Genomic DNA, 25,818 nt, shown 5'->3' with positions numbered 1-25,818 from the left:
CAGGTGGCACTATTTTGTGGATGGGGGCTGTCTAGCCCTGTACCGTGTCATGTATGTGCATGTAACTTGCATGATCGAGGTAACTATTAGCGGCAATACTACGTGTCTCTTCGACCTCTTTCAGGTGCTCGCCGTCCTTTTTCCCCAGCACCCCCCCCCCCAGGGGGAGGCAAACTGAAGGATAGCCCCGGGCGCCACAAGCTCTAGCTACGCCTCTGTTTCTTTGACTGTTTTTAATGTTTATGCCCTACTCATCCTGATTGTTCCTTCTGGCCCCTGATTACGCAGAAATGTATTCAATTTAGGGATGATTATTTTATACTAGGAGGGGATTACAATCAAGTTGTTGACCCCTTTCTTGACTGCCAATCTCAGGTTAACTTCACTCCTCATAAATCGCATGAACATTTTCTTGACACTATCTCCCAATCACACCTCGTTGACTCTTGGAGACTCTCTCACCCCGATACTCTTGACTTCTTTTTCTTTTCTCCTCCTCACAAATCCCTTTCCCGTCTAGATTATATTTTTCTATCTCAATCTTTATGTTAAAATCTGTTATCCTCCTCTATTGAGCCTATCGTTATCTCTGATCGTGCCCCAGTTACAACTGATCTTGATTTACTTCTTCCACGTCACAGGTCCTCCCGTTGGAGATCCAATAACTCAATTCTTCTCAACCCTCTTTTCTCTTCCTCTTTCATCACTTTCACTAATTATTTTTTTGATCTAAACAGTGTCCCCTCTTCCTCTCCTCATATTTCATGGAACTCATTTAAGGCTACCGCAAGAGATTTCATCATAGATTTTGTTTTTAAAAAAAAATACGCTTTCTTCAACAACATAAAGCTACACTGGCACATATTATTAAGTCCTTAGAGCATAGATTCTGTCCTTCCAGCTCTGATACTTGCCGAATTAGCATTTAATAAAACTACTACTTTCAATGCATCTTCCATTCTTCTCCGTAGTAGTGCTTGTTACTACAGAGGTCGGAAAAAAGTTGGGAAACTTTTAGCAAACTATCTCAAAACTCGTAAAGACTGTACTCTGATTGATTCTATTTACTCTACAGATGGTTCTCTTCTTCACAAAGATCAGGACATTTTTAATGAATTTAAACTGTTTTAAAAGGATCTTTATACCCCAGAATCTCCTCCTTCCCGTTCCCTTATCCAATCCTATCTTGACAACCTTCCAAGCCCATCTACTTCTCATCTAGGTCTTTCAGATCTTGAAACAGACTTATCCCTAAATGAATTATCCTCTGCTTTAAATGCTTTAAAGAAAGGGAAAACTACTGCCGGATGGTTTTTCAGTTGAATTTTATTTGCATTTTTCCAACCTACTGCTTCCTAAACTTTTAAATCTCTTCCACTCATTCTTTCTCTTTGGAAAAACAGAGGGTACTTTTCAAGAGGCTACAATTTGCCTCATACATAAGAAGGGACGAGAATCTATGCTTTGTAAGAATCATTGGCCGATTTCCCTGGTCAATGTAGACTATAATCTATTTGCCAAAATACTCGCTTTGCATTTAGACCCCCTTTGCCTCATTTAGTCGGCAAGGAGCAGTGTGGTTTTGTCAAGGGTAGATTGACTTAGGATAATTCTCGTCTCTTTCTTAATGTTTTAATCAAAATTCCTTCCCTGTCCACACATTTAGCCGCCATTTCTGTCGATGCTGAAAAAGCATTTGATAGAGTTGATTGGTCCTTTTTAGGTCTTGCGTGCATTGCTGGGCAGAGTCCTGCTCCGCCTCTGCAAGAGATTTTGTAGGAGAGGACTTTCAGTAAAGGGCTTTAAGCCCCACCCCTCATTTCCATTGGCCAGCATCACCGTTTATGTCAAACGGTAGCCTGCCATTGGAAATGAGGGGTTTCTGTTCACGCCCTTTGTCTCAGAGCCGGACTGGCTCTCCTGCTTTGCGTTTGTCATGAAGACATTTCTTATCAGCTTGTTTATTTAACAAGTTGATAAGAAATGTCTTCACAAGAGCCGTGAAGGAGCATTCACCAGGCGTTCTGCAACCACGCTGGCTTCACGCCTGGAGCATGCGCCAGTCGTCTCTCTCATTGTTCTGTCGGTGTCCAGCTGCCAGAGAGCCCCACACAAGGAAGTGGCTATGTGTCTCGAAGGAGGATGCTCTGAGAAGGTGGGGCACAGAACGCCATGGAGTGGAGCTGCGGGTCTGTGCTGAGAGACCCATTTTGTGATGCTCTGCAGGCAAAGACAGAAAGCACCGGCTTGTTTTCCTAGTTGTGCCGACGTGTTATTTTAGATTAATGTTCGGATTGTTTTAATCTACTGCGTATTACAGTTTATACCTTGCCTCTTTGCATTTTCCTTTTAGATTACTCTTGTAATTTCGGTGAAATCGTTATATCAATTCAAAATTTCACCCTATTAATCTTAGGTCGTGTGTTCGTGGACAGTGCACAGTGTACCTCCTCCTCTCCTGTGTCAGAGGATGGTGCTCTGTATGATGGGACAGAGGTCCCGGGGGTGTGTGTGGAGTGTGCGGTGGGACAGAGGCCTTGTGTGTTCGTGGACAGTGCACAGTGCACTCCCACCCCTCGTGTGTTCACTGAGGGTGCTCTGAATGCTGGTTTAGCGGTCCGAGGGATACGTGCGGGTGGTGCTCTGTGTGCTTCGAACTGTGGTGTCTGTTGCTGGAGCGCTGTGTGCTGTGACAGCGCCCCCCAGAATATTCATGGGTGGTGCATTGAGTAATGCACAGCAGGTAAAGCATGTGTGCATCTGTAGTGCCCAGCAAAGCGCCGAGTGTCGTCTGCACCTCACAACCTCCCCCAATAACATGCCCAGAGTTACTCTATTTACATTTGTTTTTCTGCGTCTTTATTTAGTTAAACAAATAATCGCAGAGATGGTGCCTCATAAACTGTAGGCAGAAGTGTCTCCAGTGCTTGCTAACAACAAGCAGGATGTGGTGAGGGGGCGGGTGGCGAGCCGGGTGGCGAGCCTATGCAAGAAAACATAATTTGCATAGCCTCCATATATAGAGTTTTCTTTCTCTTGGGATCCATTTACACAAAGTGAATTAAAATAACATAAACGCTGCAGCGGTACGTGGTGGTTCACATTATATATGCCGCTTTGTGCAGTCGATATAGCACTTTTATAAGAGTTTAAATTAACATATAAAATATTTGGCTACAGCTCCTTTTAATTTCGGGGAGGGGTGTGGGGCTGAGAAGAGAGCACATGCTTTATTAGCATAGGAACATTAAAACAGTGCCAGGCTGTCTGCTTCCTAATCTGGCGATTGGCCAACCTTTCCCGCACCCTCCCTTGTTCAGGCGCCCCATGCTTCACGGGCTGAACGTTATTTAGGTCTTCTTCCTTTGGTCCCATGCGAACACACCCTTGTCGTGTGGGCTTGTGAATGGTGTGCTGGCGATTCTTAAGGCTGCTTTAAGTATTTGCAGATGATCATGAGGCAGCTTTTTTTTGTTTTTTCTGTTTATGATTCTTCACTTTCACACTCGCAGCATTGGTGGTCTGGTGTAACATTTTGAAAAATCACATTCAATCATATTTCTCTAATTCTAACATGTTGGTTTGATTTTTTTTTATGTCAGCGTTGACCGTAAACGTCATTTTAAATTAAAGACTTTTTTTCTTTGTTTTTTCATTTTCATTTTTGCATTTAAATGACAGTGAGGACACAGTTTACAAATCTGTTTGAGACCCTAAGTTGAACTGCAGAAAGACTGAAATTTAGTGAATGGAAACTCCTAAAACATGAGTCTACACCTGTAAATGGGTTTACTTGCACATAATATGACACCATTAGAGTTGAAGAACAGAAGATTGCCTTTCTTGTAAGAGGATAAAGTACAAAGATTTGCTGTCGGATACTCTTGGAGTACTTGAGGCTTTAAACAGGTGCAAACCAAAAGAACTAGTGACTTCCTCCTGAAATGCAGTTGTAAGTCAGGACTGCAAGAGTACAAGTCACACCTATTCGCAGCAAAATATTTGTGAATCAGGGGGGTTTAAAAGGAGCTTCAGATATAAAGTGAATAATGATGGGGTAATTCGGTTCTAAAACCTGTAGTCTGTCTGTCTGTCCGACCACCCCACCCCACCCACCATCCACCTCTTCCTAAGGCCTGTCGGTCTCATTACCAGTGTCTGACTGCTGCCTGCCAGCCAGTGGGATCCATTAGTCTGTCCTGTTTGTTGTTGGTATCAGTTTATTTGTCCAGGGATCTCTTCTCAAGATCTTTCTTTTGACACCCAAAGCTTCTCTTATCTATAAACACTTCTCAGCTCCTAATCCAGAACGTACTAAGGTAAAGTTGGAACTTTCATGGGAATCTGACCTTTGATGTGAATGGACCATCTCCTTTTGGGACAAACTTTGGTCCCGCTCTCCCAAAATTTCTTGTTCTGTGTCTCTCACTCAATGTATGTTCTTTCTCTACCATACACTCTATCTTACTCCTAACTCTATAACTCGATTTTCCCAGTTTACTGATGCAAACTGTTGGACCTGTGGCTCCTCTAATGCTGATCTTTTACACCTTCTCTTCTCTGTTTCTCGGTTTCTAATTTCTGGGGGAAAATTTGGTCCTATATTTCTCACCTGTTTAATACTTCCATTCCCTATTCCATTCCTCTTTTTTTCCCTGGGAGTTTATCCGATTCTTTAGATCTTCTCTCACATAAACATGGTCTCTTTGACCTTATGCTTGCTTTAGCTTTCCAACACATCACTCTCAACTGGAAAACACTTACACAACTCTCTATCCAGCACTGGTGGAATACTCTCTGCCATTTATCGACTTGATATTGCTTTTGCCTCCTCCTGCAGGCCAATAGTTAACAGAGATCTCTTTTTTGGTTGCCTCTTACTACTTATTTAGACAATCTATCATTTACAGATAATTCTTGTTTAAATGCTGAATATTTTAAATCTCCTTGAATGTTTATCTTCTCTGTTCTTTGCTTTTTATATTTATTGGCTTATTATATATATTAATTTGACTAGGATTATCTCTTACATTCCTTTGTAAATATGAATTTATTTCTCTTCTTCATTTTTATTCTTTATCAATTTGTAGGAGTTTTCATTTCCCTTCTTTTTCTTCCCTCCCTTCCCCTTACCTCCCCTCATTTCCTTAAAAATGTTTTTAAAGCTTTCGCTTCTGTTTTTTGTTCAAGCCATCTTATCATTATGTTTCCTTTTTAGTACGCTTTACTATGTATTGCTGGCCTTATTATTCAAATAAAGCTTTTAAACTTAAAACAAAAGATAAAAATCCCTCATCCACTCCAAGGTGTCCCTTTATTCGCGGAGTGGATGGGGATAGTTAAAACCAGAATTATGGAAGGGGACTTTAGGATTTAATGGTCAATGACTCTCACTCGACCAACATGTTTCAACCCTACTCTGACAGGCGTTAAAAGGTCCGGGGGGCTTCTGTCAGGGTAAATTAAACTGTGGAACACACCCCCAGTGATGCAGCTGTTTGCCAAGATTAAACAATAATGTGTAGCATGCTATTACAAATCACATGCCCAGACAGGCATATACTTGCTTCTCTTGATACAACTCTGAAAAATAAAGATTGCAACTACATTTCTTAGCTGTGTAATGTGTGCTGTATTTTGATCACGTGCCATTGTGTGCCTGTTCAAAGTGTGACATGCCCAACTTCTCATGCACGTACTTGAAATAATTGTCAATGATCACCATCGCATATCTCTTATCTGGCATACTTCCGAAGTCTAGGCTGGCGCACACCCACAGCTGTTGGGGTCCTTCACTGTGATGACAATGACAGGAGGAGGGGGTCCTCCAGGGGCCTGGCACGATGAGCGAGGTCATACCAGGGTCTCCATTTGCTCATCCCTGAGCGGGAACCACACCGTTGTGCACAGCTGATTCTTGGTCTTGACCAGTCCTTGGAAGCTAGTGTGGGCGAGTTGCTCAACCTGACTTGTGAGACTGATTGAGATGAAAAGACGATCTCTACGCAAAAGACAGCCATCTGGGTGTGCAGCCAGTTCCTGACATACATGGTATAAGCTCTCCAGAATGCATTGGGCCTCTGAGGTGCGCTGGTCCCAATTATCTTTGAACTGATTTAATGGGGAACTACAAACTGTTTCTATAGCGCTCTCTACAGACTCATCATGAACAGTGGCTTCGCGTATCTTCTCCAAGATCGGAAGTGGGCAGGAGCAATCAGAATGTATCACGTATATTTTTGGGTCTCATTGGCTTCTTCCTCCTCTTCTGAGGTGGCAGCTCAGGGATACCTTGAAATGCAGTCGGCAGGGTTGGTGGTTCCTGGACCATATTCTACCTGGCAATTATAATCCTGGAGACAAAGCAACCGTTTTTCAATGTGAAGTGGTGGTTACAACGTTGTCCCTCGAAATAGTGGAATGAGGGGTTTGTGATTCGTGGTGACTTTAAACGGTTGGCTATAGACATATAATTGGAAGTGGCGACACCCCAGTGTGTGGCAATTGCTTCTTTATCAATTTGCGAGTCCAGTAGTTCAATGTCAGTTAACAAATGCTACTGGTGTCCAATCACCATTCATGGGTTACTGCATTAAACCCGCCCCTAGTCCCTTCAGACTGAGGTCCACCGCAATGGTGGATTCCTTCACAGATCAAAGTACATAAGAGTATTTTCAGTCGACAGAGCATATTTGGTGGCCTGGAAGGTCCATTCTTGTCCCCCCCCCCCCACCCCAGTGCCACAGGGATTCCAACTTGGTGAGCTCCACGAGGAATATATTATTTTGACCAAAACCACACACTTTTACAATATGAATTAGTGAATATACCAGTAATGCTAATGGCCACTTTGAAGCTACTGGCCTTGATTTCTAACTGGTAAAAAATGCAGGATGAAAATCAACATTCTACCTATCTTGCAAAGAGCCTTCCAAAGGAATGGGCCAGGTTATCTGCAAAGGTTTCCCTGTTTTATGTAATAACCATTAACCTCAGAGTTTACAACACCATAGCATTTATTAAACTATGACCTGTTTTAAAGAAGGTAGTTAAAATGCTAATTCAATCACTCAAGCCAAGCCTGCAACATAGTACTGGAGTGGCACAATGCCCTGCCTTGTGTGCCTACATGCTAGTGTATTTAATATGATTGCAGCATTGCATTATGCTCATGGTTGTAAGTATATAGTAGTGCTACCAAGAATGCTCTTTACTTTTACTACCACAAACAAATTCCATGAAGTCAGCCCCAACGCAAAACATGCCCCAGGCCACCCACTCTCTTTTTTAGTGGGTACCACCCATTGCTTTTTGGGAATTTGCAATCTCACCCCCCCCCCCCCCCCCAATATTATTAACAAAGGTATGCCCCTGTCTCATGTTTTAATTCGTATATGAGAAGAACTCCAGCAATCAACATGCAGTGAGAGTCTTTGCTCCATTATTAGCAGTGCGGGTTCTTGAGCACTCAATAGAGTGCTGTAGAAAGGACAATGAACAGCTAGACCATAGCTGTGTTTATTCTGCAGAGTTCTGACCATTCACCACAGGCAAAGCTCACAGGGACTGCTGGTTTCATCACCCAGACCTCCAAAGCTGAGGCTTCCCCTGGTGGTGGCTGCACACAGGTGTATTTTGGAGTATGCTAGCACACACCTGCAGCAGAGGCTGAGCTTGCACACTTGACGTGGCTAAACACAGACACATGTTGGAGTAGGGTCACACGCATGCCCTAGGTGTGGGGGATAAATTCCTATTCGCCTGCGGAGCTGGCAGAGTTTTAGCCACTCTCCATTATGCAGGTCACACAGAGTTCTGTCCAAATTCCGCCAACCATGGGTGGCAGAGTTTTTTTCATGTACAGCTCATGAACTGCAATTTGGCAAGTGAGATTTGGTGTCCCCTGGCAAGGTTTTGGTCACTTGGAGGGCATTCGCCAAAATTTACCCAAAGCGGGTGGTTGTGACTGATCGTGGTTAGAAAGCTGCTGCTTGAAGCAAAAAACCACTTAAGTGGCAACTAAATCAACTTGAGAAGCAGCGCCCTACAGCATGCCATGTGGTGCTGTTTGCACTGATTTTTCAGACTGGAACAAGCTCTGGGCATTAAAATTAGCGCAACATGCCTAATTCCACCCAATCGTGAAACTCTGCAGAATACCGTGGCATTTTAATATAACTCTACAGAATTTCACAGAGTGAGATTTTCACGAGTTCCGCCCACCCATAGAATGCACCACGGGCTTTACTTGTACCCTGAAGGTAGCTGCACACAGATGCATGCTGCAGTGTAGTGTAGTTCCTACATTCCCAATAGGTTCTGCGCATTGGAATAATATATCCTATACATTTGACGTAGGACTTAGGTCGACTAGGTCTCTATCAAATATATTAAACTTAATTGTGAGTGCCAGCTAGCTCAGAGGTCACTAGAAACGTTCTCGAATACACAAGAAGGGATTAGTTTCTGACAACCGCTTAAACACACCAACTTTGTTTCCCCAAGAATAAACATATCTTCAGAATCATGGAAACAATAGATAGATATTTTACTCAGTCAATCGTGCATGCTTTGTTTCATCAGAGTTGCAGAGAAATAGAGGCATAGGCGTTTTCAATAAAATGATTTATTTAACAGTCTTCTTTCTCATGCAAGTAAAGTGAACTGCTACAACCGTAATACAGGCTGCAAAGTATAATGCGTACAGCAAGAAGAGTATTATAAAATAATACTGTAAAAGCATTGTATGGTTTCTAAACCATAGATAAATACATACATAAATAACAAAGGCTAAAAGTACTCAACTGATGCTTCTAAACTACGTCTACCCCAATGTACCTAACCTAAGTCTAGTACGAGGGAAGAAGTAAGTGCGGTGTAGCATAAGTTTAGTTTTCTTTGCCAAGAATCTATCCAAGATTTCTCTTTAGGGTCTAATCAGCTCCATACTTTGGTTTTAGAATGAAGGAGGTCTGGAATCTCTGTCGTGGGACTCGATTTCCCAACACCCCGCAAGGGGAGCTTGGAAACACTGGAGCAGGATTCTCGCCGAGAGAAATGCAGCCTCTCGATCAGTGCTTCAGCTGGAGGGTCGGCTTCCTTCGGCACTTGCTGTAGCGAGCTACGTTGAGCAAGTAGATAGTCGAGGTGCTCCGAACCACCGTGTGTTTGCTAGAGCAAGTGAAGGCATATTTATACCTTGAAGGTGCCTTGTTTGACGTAAAGTCGGGCATAATAACGTCAGTTAGGAACACCAAGGGAATGGTAGTTCTTTGAAAACGCCATGAGTTCTTAGACAGATCAATATTCAAGCATGGGGATGTCCCTGACTACTTAAGCCGATTTTCCAAGAAATCGTTGGGGCTTTTTGGTAGTGGTGGAAGTAGCCATGCCTGTATTTGGACTGCATGGGCTATGTCTAAATATGGATATGATTTATATGCCTATATTAGGGCAATGTCAATTGTACCTATATAAGGGCATGAATCTGGAAATTTTACTCGGATCCTAAAACGCCATACAACACCCACTCCACTTTATTATGTTCGATTTTACTAACTTCTAAGCATTTAAAACATATCTAAGGCATGATGTGTAAAAACCCCACCCAAAATACATAAAATGCATTCGAAATGGTTGTACAGAAAAATTAGAATTTTGTGCTGTACGCATTTTTAAAGCAATGTTTTCATTCAAAGCATATAGTATGACATTGAAAATGCTATCCGAATGAATCATGAAATTACATTTATGGAATGCCTCTGAAGTACAGAAGATAAAGTCGAGACCATTCCATGACAGAATATATAACTTGTTTTGGTTGTGGACAATGTCAAATATTGTCTCTTGGAAGTATTCAAAGAATTCATGTTCTCTATGAATAGTTCTACTTTAAGCAGATTATTTTGTGCCAAAAAAGTTTAATTTTGGAAAAAGTAAAATCGTAGAAAAATAGAGTTCTAAATTTAGAAGTTTTGTTTTTGAAAAGTGAAGGTCGAATACAGAGTTCCATAGAACGCTGTGTGCTAACTTCAAAAGTCAGTCTTGTTGTTTGGAGAAAACATCAAATCTTCTAAGCTGGTAAAGAATTTGTCTACCACAGTACGTTAAGTAGACCGATTGCACAAAAATGTGAAGCATCACCGTCAGCGTTAGCCGCATTAGCAATGTTCGAAGGAGATGGAGATGGGACCTTTGTGCCTGTCGATACACGTATCTCACCGTCAGCAGTTTGCGTCTGCGAGACCTCAATGAATGCCGTCATCAGGATTGGTAGCTGCTGGGGACAACACAACGCATGGGCTGTTACCGAACTAAGCAAAGTATCAACATCTGTTGGCAGGGCTGATGGGACTGTTAGGCAGATGTCCAACACGCATTCTTCTCCACCTAGCAGGCATCGTAGAACAGGTAAGATGCAATCTTGCTATATTGGTCTGAATGATAGAAACCATGTGGTATTCAGATCTCTTAAACGAGCCAAGCCCAGAATCTGTAGCATGATCTCACAACACTTCATTGTCAGGAGAGTGTTCTCTATGGTAATCTGGGTGTCGCTGGTGACCGGACTTGCCATATCGGAGCAGAGGGAATCATAATAGTGTTCCTGCTACCAGTCCCAAAATGAGAGGCAGGCCGCTGAACACAGAGTGCACGAAGTTTGAAAATATGCAGAGGAGTGCTTCAAAAGGTGCTAACAGTCCTGAAAAAACTGTCTTAAATACATGTATAATACCACTGGTATCAGACATGTTTAAGATACAACCTAACATTTCTACAAAATGTACAGGACAGTTTGTTGATAAAAGGTCATGTATCTCTGCAGTGGACCTTGCAACTTGTAGTTCATACGTCTCTTTGGACGAGTTGAATGGCACAGTTTTTTGTAAAAGAATTGGCTTTCATTCTGCTTAAAGTATCAATTCATATAGAAGAGATGTTCAGTGAAGGCCATAACGGCGACTCCCCATCTGTCTTAGTTTTAGGAAGCAATACTTGCATATATCAAGTGACCCTGGCTGACACAGTAACAAGATAGGCTATTCCTGGCAACATACCATAGCAGCTGTGAGCATTCAACATAATATAGCTTCCGTTACAAAGCTGCCTAAAAATTGGATCTATCACTGCAGCTGGAGAACCTTGCAGGTGGCAGGATAAGTTGGTCGAAGAACCGTTGCAGGCTCCATGTAAATTAATACCCTGGCATAAAAGTGTACCGCTTAGTGCGCTTTTGCAATTTGTACCACTAAGAAATACATCTTTTCCCCCACTCCAACATCTGTGTGTATATGGTAATTCCCAGGTTGACTTAATGTATTCTTTACCCAACCTTTCATACACGCCAGCTGGTATATGTTTCAAACAATATTGAAAATAGAAAATTGTGACAGGCAGAGTGATGGTTCCGTGTATTAGCCATTCTGTTGCTGGTTTTTCCGAAACAGTTAATGATAATCTTTCCAGTTTCTCAATGCTCAGCACCGTTTAGTCTGCCCCGCTTTGTGCCAAAGTGATTTGTTTATCTGTAAGGTTAAATACAGAAAACAATGATGTGGTGTTGATTAGATGCCATGGCACATATCCAGAACGAAGATTTTGCAACGTCCAGCCTAAAAGCACTATAGATCGCAATTGTGACTGTCCATGCTATAGCATGAGTAAGTCCTGTTCCATTATGTCTATGGCAGAGGATACTATGCTGTCCAAAGAATAAATTCTGGATGACAGAGTCGTCAACCCATTGTCAACTACAGAGAGAGCTTTCTCTAAATTAATTCGATCAATTTCTCGTATTGGTTCTGCAGTCTCTGCTTGTGTCGCTTTCCAAGCTTCATTATAAATGGCATATATACCCACGTATATAAAACTTTTATGACGCTGTTTCGCATGACCTTGTAAGAAGTCCCTTAAATCAACGCCATCTTTAAGTAAAGGTAAGTGTTGTTTTTCCTCTGTTAGTGTGGATTTTGGTAGCCAGTCAAGCACAGTTTCCCTACACTGTATGTTGTTACTATCCCTGGATGTTGTCTCTGGACATATCTTGGATCTGGCCTAGTGAATGTTAATCCTTGTGTCTTATTCAGGAATCTATCTTGACAGTTGTTTGTGTCCGTGGGCCAGATTAACAATTTCTTCCAATTAGGATCAGTTCTGTTTTTAAGTAAAATAATTTTTATGTTGGTCCCTCCTTCTGTAGCGTTCTTACTATCAGGTGTAGGTGTAGGTATGGACGGTTTGTTCAAATCTTTTATCTTGACCAGGCCAAGACAGGATGTCTGTTGCACAGTGTTGTTCAAAAACATTATTTGTTCAGGGATAATGCAAGCTCGAAATAAAGCTTTTAATACCTGCACCTGCCAGTCTTTTGTACCCCAGACAGTTTTTGTCTCAATGTTGTCACTCCAAAAGTCAAAACCTAACGAGCACAGCTGGACATAAAAGGCGTCAGAATAAATGTGCTTAGTATTAGTGAACATACTTTTCGTTCCTGTCTCATTAACATTGTTTAAGTAAAATGTTTCCGGATTTGATGTATTAAAACCTGAGAAGTATGGAAAATTTTCATAGACTGTTTTTGAGCTACCCTTTGGTGGCGTTGGACAATGTTTCCATTAATTGAAAGTATAAACATTTCTAGGGTTTGCAAATTTGTGCAAATAATGATGACCACAGTGACTATAACAGTACATTTGTTCATAATCGGATAAATCTATAAGTATTCATGTTTTGTAAATTTTGCAGACATCTCTAAGTCTGACATCATATTACCAACAGTCTCAAAGTGCTGATCATCCAAAAATGTGCTGGGTGAAACAAAGTCACTCAAGGAATCCTTGAATTGGTGTGGAATCTTCAACAGCTCTGCAGGGCCAAAGATGTCATAATCAGTTCTGTCCCATGCTATACCACCAGGTATAGAAATGGCTGTGATGTTCACTGATGTCAAGTCTCTTTGTTCACGATGAAATAATTTATGTGGCTTGAGTAGTAAGTTGATGTTCTTACTTGCTGTGTCCAATTTACTATATCTTCCATTTATCAGCATTCCCACACTTAGTACCAGGATTAGCCAAAGTAGGAGAAAAAGTACGCCTAGCACAATCCATAGTTCAACCCATGTTGAAACCAGATAAGTTTTTCAAGTTGCTAAAACAATTCTGTTACTTGTTCTTTAAAAGTTTTATTTGCTGGCATCGTTTCAGGTTAACTGGGATCCTCAAAAAACGTATCAAAGTTGAGGAAATAGCCAGAAGCAGTCTGTCAGTTGTAGGGATTGCTTCAGGATTAGTTGAAATCACTGAAGTTACTGGATCCTTTGTCATATTAGTATAGTCAGATGCTACATCATTGTAGACAGGAGTGTCTTGACGAACTATAACCTGGGTATCAAGAGGCGCAAGTTCCATGGCTGTATTGCTTAGTCCTTCTTTTCGCACTGCACTGCAGATTCCTCAAATGTGATGAGTCTCTCAGTTTCAACCTCTTGGATAGTAGCAAGATCTGGTCTTCTGCTACATCTTTGGAGTCCACTGGGCCTACTAATAATGATTGGCCACATGATGTGGTTTGACCAGGTCAATAGATACAAACCTGTTCGCCTTTCTTCCAGCAAGGGGCGGCAGTAACACTGTTCTTGATCCGTGGATTGCTAGCACTGGTACTGGTTCTCTGTAAGAAGGCCCGAATTCTTTCTTATCCACGATCTTTTCTCTGACTAGATCCCCAAACTTTGGAATCCAGGCAGGTATTGCTGGGACGGGTGGTTCCCCTTCAGTGGTCGTTGGCTTCTGTATTGTCTTTCTTTGACTTCTCCTTGTTTCATTTAAGTCCTGCAAACAGCCAAACAGTCTTTGATATCAAAAGGTTTTTCTACCACTGAAGTGTGACAATCAAGGTCCTGGACAATCATTCTAGTATCAAAAAGGATTTCATATGGAGTGATTCCACCCAGAGAATTCCTTGGCTGATTATTTAGACTACTTTGGACACTTATTAGATGTTTGACCCACCAGTCACCCAAGCCTAATACCCTAGCTGTTATAGAGTGTTTTATGTTCCGGTTTTTGATTTCCACAACAGAATTTCCCTAAGGATGGAATGGACTAGAATACTGCAATGCAACGCCCAGATTGTCCATGGCCTCCTTGCAAGCTTTGGGGCTAAACTCAGGACTCTGGTCAAAATGTAGCGTGCCGACTGGGTATGTGCCGATAAAGACTCACAAATCTTTTATAACAGTTCAGGCGTCAGCCGAGCGCTGAGGCCACATCCAAATGAATCTTGAGCATTAATCCACTGTGACCATGATATATTTATAGTTACCATCCCTCTGTAAGGGACCACAGTGGTCCAGATAAACGCAAGCTAGTGGTTTATCTGAAACAAAAAGGAGCGTCTGCGCCGGGCGTTTCACTGTTGAAACCTTCATTTTTTGTCAGATTTCACACAAAAAAACATTGTTTCTGGTTTGTTTCCTCATGCGTGGCCACCAGTATCTTTGTTTTATTAACAACACTGTGGCGGAAACACCTGCATGTGCAGAGGTGAGCCCTTCATGTGCTGCTAAGAATAGTCCTCATCTATGTTCTATGTTTGGAATTACTCTATCCCCAACTCCAGGGATTCGAGCAAAAGGAAATTTTTTGCATCAGTTATATATGAGTATTTGAGTGGAAAGCCTTTTGGTAACATTTTACCTTTGTCTCTATTGGAAGCGGCGACAGCCTGCATTATTTTGCTGTCTATTTTTGATTTCGAACGAGTGATTGCAGCTACGGAAGCCGTTTGCATAGCTGCCTTCATGGCTCCATCAGCGAATGAATTCCCTGCAACGTGAGCGCCATCACGTTGATGACTCAGTGTATGGATTACGTGAGTCTTTTGTAGTTCTTTCTGTAATTGAACTACTTGTTCCCAAAGCAACTTATGCTTGATTGTGCCACCTTTTGCATCTCTGAAACCGTTTTGAATCCGATTCTGCAAGTATTAATTGTAAGATTGAACGCAGTAATACGAATCGCACACTATGAGTGTGGGGAATTTGTGATCGGTATTTTCAAGCGCCATCTTGAGTGCCTGTAGTTCAGCTTGCTGAGCTGTAAAATTTCCGAGAGATTGCATTTTTGTGACCAAAGGTCGGAATTTACCATTGCGCCAGTGACCTTTAACAATCGCGCACGCTGCACTATAAGCTTGTTTACCCCCAATTGCGGGCTGTGCTGATCCGCCTGTATAAATTATACATTCGTACTGTTCTAGAGGCAGAATCACAGTGGAAAGAGGACATTCTTGTTCGTATTGTAGAAATTCTTCAGATGGGGTCAAAAACGTATTCAACGTCTGTCGCAGCAAGAGAGTTAACCCATTGTATCCATCTTGGATGTAAAGCCTTTGCATTCGGAATGCTTGCTTTTGTCACTGACTCTAAGGCAGGTACAGGAGTGACGACCATTATGCGTTTACCCTGTGCGAGGTCTCTCTCTTTTGCTACTGCAGGTTGAACCGCTGTCAGAATTTTTTCTGTAGAAGTGAATTTCATTTCAGTTTGTGTGTACAAGTGTGATTTGTAAGCAATTGGTACTTTTTCACCTTTATTAAAGATTAAGTACGTGAATCTGCATCTTCCTGGGATAATTCTTATTACAAGGTTGCGTACGTTTACGCGTCTGTAAATGTGTTGTTGCTAACATGTCTGTTTGCACTGAAAGCTACAATTCTATGTGTTTTTTGAGTCCAATTAGTTTTTTTGAAATCAGATTTGATTAACCCTTTCTGCGTAATTTAGAATGTATGTTCTCACAAAATTTCGGAAACCTAGAATTGACTGTAAGTTTTTCAGTGTTTTTGGAGGTTGGAGCAGCGCACACTTTTCTAAAAAGTTGGCTGCTAGGCTTTTGCCTTCACTTGCTAACTCATATCCCAGAAAAAGGATGTTGAGGTGGGCAATTCTTGATTTTTTAAAGTTGAATAATAAACAAGCAAAATAAATTAAAAACTGACAAAATCCTTGAGCTTGATAAGAGCATGCTTAGTACGTGAACTTTTCCTAGTAACATCCATTTCTTGATCAATATTGGCATCATCAACATTACCAAAAATAGGGGGTCATCAGGATGGCGGTGAATCTGCATCCTCCGGGCCGGCGGTAGCCACCGCCGGCCTGGAGGATGCGGATTCACCACCGCGGACATTGGAAACACCCACTCCCACATTAGGATGGCGGTGGGATCAGCGGCGGACGGCAAGTCCGTCCGCCGCTGATCCGCGGGGTCTTGACTGCAATTTGGTGGCCAAATTACGATGTGTGTGAAAACAGGCTTTTCCGCAGCGGTTTTTCTGCCGTGGAAAAGCATGTGGACATTTGCTTCTGGGTTGCCCTTGCGGGCCCCCAGGGTTTCAGGGGGTGGGGGGTGCACATGGGGGTTACCTATGGTACCGCCTGCATTTGCATGCACAATGTGGCAGGCACGGCGCGGTGCCTGCCACTTTGTGCATGTAATTGCAAGGCATGCATAGATACGGGATGTGGCGGTCATGGAGGGACTGCCGCTGCCCCTGCGGACGGTCCCTCCACTTCGGGGGTGGCGGACGGACGTAGGTCCGTCCGCCATCCTAATAGGCCTCTTAGTATTGTGGCTAACAAGAACAATTTCCCTATCAACATTCTTTTGAGGTTCAAAAGCTTCATGAAAACCCAAGAAACCAGAGGTATTATCAACATACTTATCAGAAGAAAGTCTTGAAATATTGACTTTAACAGGTTGTAACCTAGATTAGAATCATTAGATGCCTGTAAATTACAAACAGATATTCGTCTAAAATTCAAAATTTTACCACCCTCCACTCTAACTGCTTTACTAAAAATCTCTGTAATTCTTACAGGATCAGACCATTTGGCTTGTCTTATGTTGACCTGTCCACCAAACTTCACATGAACAAAATCACCCACTCTTAATGTAGACACATTGGACTCTCTTTTATTGTTATCTTGTATCATTTTCTCTTGATATTTTTTAACCCTCACTCTTACTTCATCAGAGTCTATTTTAGAATCATAAGCATTCTTGGCTTTCAACCATCATGGCATAAGTTTGGATCCGGGTTTCCTGCCACGTAACATTTCAAAAGGAGAAAGACCAGTTACAGAATTGGGAGAGGTACAATATGTTAATAAAGTAGCTTGCAAAGCCTTCCTCCACTTAAGTCCACTCCTCATAGCCAATTAGCAAGACTCTTTCAATACTCTGTTGAACCTCTCAGTTCGACCATTAGCTTGTGGAAAATAATTAGAAACTCTTTTATGTACAATATTGCAATCCAAAATAAAAGATTCAAACTCCTTACTCACAAATTGTGGCCCATTGTTGGAGATGATTTCTTCAGTTAAACCCTCTCTAGCAAACACTTCCTCCAAAAATTCAATTACATTCCCAGCACAACACAAACTTTTTCCACAATCTTTAATTCGGGCCATTTCGAAAAATAGTCAATCAATACTAACACAAATAATTCCTTGCCTGATTGATAATTAAATGGTTCAATAATGTCAATGCCTAATTTCCTCCAAGGCCCTTGAGCAAATTCAATAGGAGTAACTCCAACAGATAGTGCTTTTGCAGATGTATCACTTAGGGAACAAGGAGAATAATTCCTGACCCATCTATCCACCATACCATCTAACCCTGGCCACCAATAAAACTCCCTAATTCTTCTCTTCGTTGTAGACATTCCAAAGTGACCTTCGTGGGACAACTCGCAAATAGGTTCTCTAAGATTCCTAGGAGAAATAATCTTGTCAGATCTCATTACCATACTCTGATTTAACATAAGTTCATCCTTCACCTTCCAAAAAGAGGCCAATTCACCACTCAATTTCCTTTCTTCAGGTCATCCTTTTTTCAAAAATACTTGGACTTCTTTCAAAATGTCATCATGTTCCATTGCTTCAGACCATTGGACTCAGAAATATGATTTGAGAATTCTTCTCCACAAATTAGATTGACATCTTCCATAGTAAACACAACATCACATTCTTCATTGATAGAAGAATCAACAACTTCTTTAACAGGCAAATGTGACATGCAATCAGCATGAACATTGGACCGACCAGGAACATAAATCACCTGACACCTAAATTCCTGCAATTTGCCGCGACCTTGCCAAACGCGCTGTAAGCGTCCTGCCCCCTCCGGCTGACAACATATTAACAAGGGGTTTATGGTCTGTTCTCAATAAAAATGTTGTACCCCATAGAAATTGGCGAAAATGTAGAGGCGCCCAAGTACATGCAATTAATTATTTTTCGATAGCAGAATATATATATATTTTTTATTTTTTTATTGACAGCACAAGCATTTTCAAAGAATAAAAAAATTATAGTACATACAATTCCTTGATGACTCAATCAAATCAAATAGCAAATAGGCAAAAGGGATTACAGTATATCGAAGAAAAATACGTCAGTTTCGTCTTGAGGCGTATCAAATAGGCTCGCAACCAGCTTTTAAACCAAAAGTTAATCAATTAAGTAAGGATTCCATAATATTAATAGCCGGGTTTACTAGACATCATAGTCAGATTAGTGCTATACATTTAAAATCCTACGAAGAAAGGCAGTAAATCCAGGTCCTTAAATAATAAAGTGATGAAAATAAGAGCTATTCACAGATCTAATACACCAAAAAAAAAGTTGTTCATTCGTAAGTAGGGAACAAGATACCCCATATTTTAACAACTTTCTTCAAGGAACCTATCCCTCGAATTTTGCAGATGAAAATTCCATATTGTATGTCTCATTTATCAAAAGCCACCATTCGGTTACCAGTGGAGGTTTGTCTGAGATCCAAGCCCTAGCAATTATCAATCTGGCACAGGAAGTTAATATAAACATTAGGTCCTTATAGATAGCAGTATTTGGTTATATTCCCAGAAGTATCATCTCGGCAGAAAGTTTACCGAAGATCATTTTATTCAGTTTCAACACTTTTTCTATTTCGTCCCAGAATGTTTGCAGAGCCGGGCATGAGAAAATTATATGTACTAAATCAGCTGCTAGTAGGTCGCATTTTGGGCATTTTGTCCGTTCGGGTAATGTATTGTTCCCTGACCACTTAAAAAAGTGAAGCGGCGTGTAGTATAGCTGGCATACGGTCTTGTAAGATTGAAGTTTTAAGCTAGAAGAGTGAGTTAAAGAGTTGCTGTTATGGAGAAAAGTGGAGATGTTATGCGGGGAGATGGGCATTCCTAAATTAGTGGTCCATTTTTGTGCAATTTTAATGCAGTCATCAGGTTTAGATTGACAGAGACATTTGTACCCCAAGCTAATTATATCATTGTTTGTTTCCCCGTAAATACAAGTCCATATTTCTGAGTCTAAAATATCCTTTAGTTTCATTTTATTCACGAAGAAATCACGTATCTGTGTGTACTTGAATAGCGCATTTACTGGTAGTTTATAAAGTATTCTTAAAGTATCAAATGTTAGAAAGCCTGATGGTCCGTATAAATCGGAAAGTTGGTTAATACAAAGATTAGCCCATGTTCTAACTATTGGATCACTAAAAATCTCGGGTAAGTCTGGGTTATTCCACATGCTTAGCTTAGGGTGGAAGAGCGTAGTTTTATTGATAGCCAGGATGGTATTCCATATATGAACCGCATCCTTAGCGGTCTTAAACTTCACTCGCTTGAAGTAGTTCAGGTCATTGCTTCTAGCTAGAAATTGGACAGAATGTGCTCCAAGCATAAATTGGTGAAAGAAATAAGGGTAGCTAGAGGAAAAAAGACTACGTATCCGACCCAGGAAAGAAGCGTAAAAATAAAATTTAAAATCGGGGAATTCAAGGCCGCCCTTAATAGCTGTTAGTTTGAGAAGAGAAAGAGCTCTGCGATTTTTCTTTTAGCCCCAGATATAGCTGCCCCAGATATAGCTGATAGTGGAAAAATTACATTCAGAGTCACGGAGAGACCTAGAGGCATAGGACACCACATACTCACCATCTTTGTCTTTTTGCACTAACACAGCACCAAGGCCGACATTGCTAGCATCAACATAAACTATGCATTCATTACCCACATTGAATGGTCTTAAAAATCGAGCATCTGAAATTTTGTTCTTTAAAAAATCAAAAGAGTCTTGTTGGTCTTTACCCCACACAAATTTCACATTTTTCTTTAACAAATTACGTAATGGGTGAACAATAGTAGAATAATCTTTAACAAACTTTCCATAAAATTCTGTTAAACCTAAAAAGCACAAGAGCTGTTATTTAGAAGTAGGAATGGGTGCCATAGTAATACTCTTTATGTGATTGATTTTAGGTTTGATTCCCTCAGACGAAATTTCATGGCCTAAATATTCTACTTTGAGCTGTCTAAATTTGCATTTAGCAAATTTCAGTGTTAAACCTTTCATCTGGATTTTCTGTAGAACAGACTCTAAGTTCTTATCATGTTCCATGCAATCCTTCCCAAATATTAAAATGTCGTCTTGAAAGGCGATCGCTCCTTTGCAATCTTCTAACAACTCTTTCATAAGACGTTGAAACACAGAAGCTGCACTTGCTAATCCGAAAGGCATTCGTGAAAACTGAAACATACCCTCAGGAGTAACAAAAGCAGTGAGTTTTTTAGACTCTTCATGCAATTCAACCTGATGATAAGCACTTCCTAAATCAACAGTGGAAAAAACAGTAGCATTGGCTAAAGTGGAAATTAGCTCATGAATATTTGGAAGAGGATGCTTGTCTACCCACATTTTTGTATTTAAACTGTGAAGATCCACACATAAGCGAAGCTCACCAGTGCTCTTAAGCGATAAAACAATGGGAGAAACCCATGGGGAGTATTCAATAGGTTCAATAATTTGTTTTGAAACCAAATCCTTTAGCATTTCTTTGAGTTTAGATCTATACATTAATGGAACATTTCTAACTTTATGCCTGATGGGAATAGCATTCTCATTTAAAATAATTTTATGTTGAAAACCAACATACTTTCCTAGAGTATTCTCAAACACCTTGGGGTATTTACTTTTTATATTCGTGACAAATAGTTCATGGCTAATTTTTTGTTCGCTTTGGAAACAAATAGTATTTATGTCCTCCAAATTTCTATATGAACTACAAATGCGCCCTATACTGACAGGAGAAGATGCACTTGGGTCACGTTTTATTCCCAACTTTTGTTGGTGTGGCCAACCAAGAATTGAAACACCCCTAGATGCCACATACACTTTACCATTGTTCACTCTTCCCATGAATTCAATTTCTGCCCAAAAATATGCTTCCAGCTCTATCCTGTGACCCGAATACCCTTCTGGTTGTATGTCAGGGAGAGATAGTTTACAATCAACCCAAGCCTCTTTAAGGAGTTTATTCCCAATTATAGTGTACCATGAACATGAATCTACCATTAACAGAGCAGGTTTGCTATTTATGTTGATGATGCATGACGGAAAGTTCTTACATTCAGACTCATCCACAGAAAAAATACAATTTAAACTATGTAAAGCTTCTTCTTCTTGTGAAATGTAATTAACTCTCTGAAAGAACGGCATGCACTACTGAAATGACCCTTTTTCTTGCACTTCATGCAAACTTTATCCCAAGCAGGACATCCTCTGTAATTACCCACATGGTTGGAACTACCACATCTATAACAAATAATGGCATTATTTTTGAAAAAAGTCTTATTATCTACATGTTTTCTTTTCATTTCTTTTTTCACGAAAATCTTCTTAGGATCATTAGTTTTGTCTTTTACCCAAGAAACCTCAGGTTCAATGGTTTGCACTTTAGTAGATTGATTCCTTATTTCAGACACAAACAATTCAGACTGTTCAATTCCCTTTGCAATGTTGATAACTGCACTTAAAGTGGATTCTGTACCTTACCATAGTCTTTCCTGAATCTTTTTACTTTTAGTTCTCATCATTATCTGGTCTCTAAGTACTTGTTCGTAAGAAATAGTTTCGAAAGCACATAAACAAGCAAGAGATCGTAAAGCAGAAACATAGTCTTCAATAGTTTCTTCAGCTTTTTGGACACGTGAGTAAAATTTGAACCTCTCCATCACTGTATTAATTTTCTTTCCAAAACGAATTTTCATTTGCTTCACAGCCTTTCTCAAAGACATCCATGTCCCCAGCTTCTTCAATAAGAGGTAAATTATCAAACTCATTTATACCTGCCCCACCTAAACAATGCCTTAATAATGCAAGTTTCCTTTTGGCTGAACAACCATCTTTTTCTAAAACATCTACGTAGGCCAAAAACATGGGAAACCATAAATCCCACTCTATCTTGGGATCTCCAGCAATTTGTAAAAAATGTGGTGGTGCAGCAATGTTAGACATGTCTAAAATAGTAGACAATACCTTGAGTCCTGGGTGTAAAAGAAACAAAACACAATTTTTTTTTTTTTTTAATAGTGCCTTTGATTAGTCGCAGGAAAAGAAACAACTCGACTGCAAGTTCTGGCCCTTTAGGTAATACTCTTGTGAAATCCGATTGAAATTGCCGAAAAGAAAATCCAAAACGGCTTCACGTGGTACGTGAGGTCAAAGCTGCAATCCCAAGGTGAAACGCGCAAAACTGCAATCTCAAAGTGCAATGCGCAGAAGAACAGAAAGAATTCTGGCACCGAACGTTCTGAGAAGAAATGGTGCACGCACGCAGTTTCAAAAAATGCAACGGAGCAATGCCACACCGCTCGACAATGCGGTCGACAACTATGACAAAAGTAAGTTGAAGAACTTAAAATTTCACACTCCACGGACATGCACTGCCAAACGCCAATAGTTTTAGAAGTACCTCGATGAGTATTCAAACAGTTCCTTCTTTCAACTGTCAGCGCAGATAGAGCAAAGCGCTAAGTTAAAAGAAAAACAATTAAATCAGGATATGACCCTCAGTGCTACGTTACCAAGTGATGGTCCAACACAAGAATCCTGAATCATTTCCTTGAAGTAAGAAAGAAAATCGTAGATAAATGTCCAGTGAACGTTGTCTTCTTCGGAAATCTGCCTCCCGATCGTCGCCAGTAATTATGTAGTAAATCAATAGGATGACGCAGGTCCAGATAACCTGGTTTATTCCAATATGAAGTACAGCTTAACATCCACAAGAGAGCAACCAGGTAACACAACCAGTCAGCTCCCAACCGTCGCTAACATTCCCCAACATTCCCCATGACCTAACACAATTCTCATATACACATTCTATAATCTAGAATACTACAATACTACAGTGGCCCTTTTCCCTCAGGAGTTGTTAGGAGTCACACATTTTGGTACATTGTGACTTTGAGGTTTTTAGTTTCAAACCCTTCAGTTTTGAAAATCACAACCCCTAAATTCTTTTGTTTGTTCGGTTCCTACTTTTGCTGTTTTAGGAAGGGGACTGGACACAGCTCCATGATTGTTTTGTATGTTCGCGTCATGGACATTACCCCAACACTTTTTTTGTGATTTTGGAAATTCCCAACATTTGCAATTTATGATCCTCTGTGTTCTACGAGTTTTTCTTACTCTGTTGTGTTGTATTTCTTGTAGAACAGAGGGCAACATGAACAGAAAGAGGAAGAGCCTGCTGGCATTGTCCCTGTTCACCTTTATAAATATCTGGCTGTTCTCAAACAATGGGAAGAGTGGCTGGTCTTTTGGCCTCGTGGGCATCAGTCGGCCATCACCAGTCATGCGGAGTCAGACACTTCAAATGAGGCACTCCACCAGGCTGACTTATGGAACAGTCACCTACCACCTCAACCTCACTCAGCACGAGGCAGAGTTCCCACAACTACAGAGCTACAACTGCACCCTCCTGCAGGACAGGAAAGGTCACTGCAACACTCCTGGTGGTAAAAAGCTACTGCTGCTGGCTGTAAAGTCCCACCCGGCATCGAGCGACAGGAGAGCGGCCCTGCGCCAGACCTGGGCGGCGGAAGGGGAGGTGTCGGGCTTCTGGGTGAGACGTCTCTTTTTAATGGCGGTATCCCCCAGTCTGGGGCACATGAGGCTGGTTAAAGAAGAGGTCACAGAGTTTCAGGACATTCTGCTGTGGGACTTTACTGAAAGCCACTACAACCTTTCGCTGAAGGAGCGCTGCTTCCTGGAGTGGCTCCATCACAACTGCAAGGAGGCGGAGTTTATTTTTAAAGGTACAGCACTACATTCTATCCTGCAATTATATAATTTGTCCACATAATGCATGCCATAACTCCAAACCCCTACTTTAACCACCTGCTTATTCTGAAAGGAATACTGTAATCTCTTACAGTGGCAGAAATACAATGCTGGGAAATGTAAGTTCTTCAAGAGAGTATATTCAGGGCCTTGTGGCAAATATTATGGATCTGGCAGCTTGTGACAGCTCAACAGATTACATGTCTCAGGACAAGAGAGCAGGCAGCACAATCTCAAGCTGAGACTAACTTCCAGTTAAGAGAAAAATGAGTTAAGGGTGGCCCTTAAGACATGAGCAGCATATCCAGTAAGAACTTAGCAAATATCACCTGAGAAATTGGTAGTTCTGGGACCTATTCTCCCATTAGTTCTTTATTTTGAGCTGGATTTTCCCTCCTAGATTACTGCAGCTTCAGGCGAAACTCCAGCTAAAACGTAAAACATCCACCCTGTATTCGCAGACCTCATAATTTCGAGGGGGTCGATAACTGCTGTTACCAGCCCCATCGGGATTAAAAGACCATTTTTAAGGGGGGCTTATTTCAGATAATAACATGGAGACAGTATTTATGGCCAATGTAGGTATAGAGCTGGGAGTTTTAACTCCCCCCAAGGAAAACAATGTTTTGAGGTCCTGCTTGTAGTTCCTTGACCTCTTCCAGGGTTAATGCTACGTTAAGTGCCTCTGATTTCCCCATACCATTTGAAAGCCTACATCTTCTATTTGGAGTGTCATTTACAGAACTGCAAAGATCTTATTTATATTCGATTGCAGGATTTCAGATTTTGTGAAGTTTTGTAACTTTACCATCACCAGAGAAAAGGTTTTTCCATATTGCAAAGCAATTTCCTCCTCTTAAAGTGTGTGTCTGTGTGCACATTGGCAAATATTTGCAAAAGGTGTTCTTCCAAAAGAGCCTACGGTACCCTGTGCGAGGAATGCATGTAAGAATATTAACAATGTTCATAGAGTAGCCATGTGATACCACGGTAGTATCTGATCTTGTAAGCTATAGATCCTATAGGACAAAGAGAAGGGTGAGGAGAGACAGCCTTGTCTGGTGTCACTAAAGATACTCATTATTTCTGTGAAAAGACTATGGGCCAGATGTTGGTAAGTCCCATTTACCGATTCCTAAATACCGAATTATACCGATTCGGTATTTAAGAATCGGCCCATAGGAATGAATGGGAATTACCGAATCGGTAAATACCGATTCAGTAAAATGGGAAACACATTCAAGGGTGGCAGGGTGTCACATTGACACCCTGTTGCGCCCCTGAATAGTGCACAGGTGCACATGTGGCACACATACATGCCCTGAGGGCATGTATGTCTGCCACATCGCACTGTTGGAAAAGCAAAAAATTGTTTTTTTAAAGGTTTCCGTTATTTACCACCTACTTGTAGTTGGTGGTAAATAACGAATCCTTAACTGAGGAATGCACTCACTTGAGTGCTCTCTACATTACGGATTCGGTAATTTACTGAATCAGTTTGTTAAGAATTCGGTAATTTACCGATTCCTTAAGTTACCGATTCAGTGAAATACTGAATCCTACAATCATGCCACCTACATTCCAAATACCAAATACCGGTCGGTAACGGCCAAAATTCGGTAATTTCGGCCGTT

The 25,818-nt window shown here is 41.1% G+C and overlaps 1 protein-coding gene across 1 annotated transcript in view; it reads left to right on the top strand.

Moving 5' to 3' along the window:
• The window catches only part of LOC147678670 (UDP-GlcNAc:betaGal beta-1,3-N-acetylglucosaminyltransferase 9-like), a 117,402-nt gene that overhangs the window by 57,697 nt on the left and 33,887 nt on the right, over positions 1-25,818 (top strand). The window contains exon 2 of the mRNA XM_086946618.1: positions 23,555-24,159. Within this exon, the coding sequence (XP_086802744.1) occupies positions 23,568-24,159 (592 nt within the window). The 5' untranslated portion in view covers positions 23,555-23,567. The remainder of the gene's footprint in view (positions 1-23,554; positions 24,160-25,818) is intronic.

The sequence above is a fragment of the Lissotriton vulgaris genome, chromosome 12 (assembly GCF_964263255.1).
Source record: "Lissotriton vulgaris chromosome 12, aLisVul1.2, whole genome shotgun sequence".
Lineage (NCBI taxonomy): Eukaryota > Metazoa > Chordata > Amphibia > Caudata > Salamandridae > Lissotriton > Lissotriton vulgaris.
Note: the sequence above shows the minus strand (reverse complement) of the source record. Positions and strands in the feature narration are given on the sequence as shown.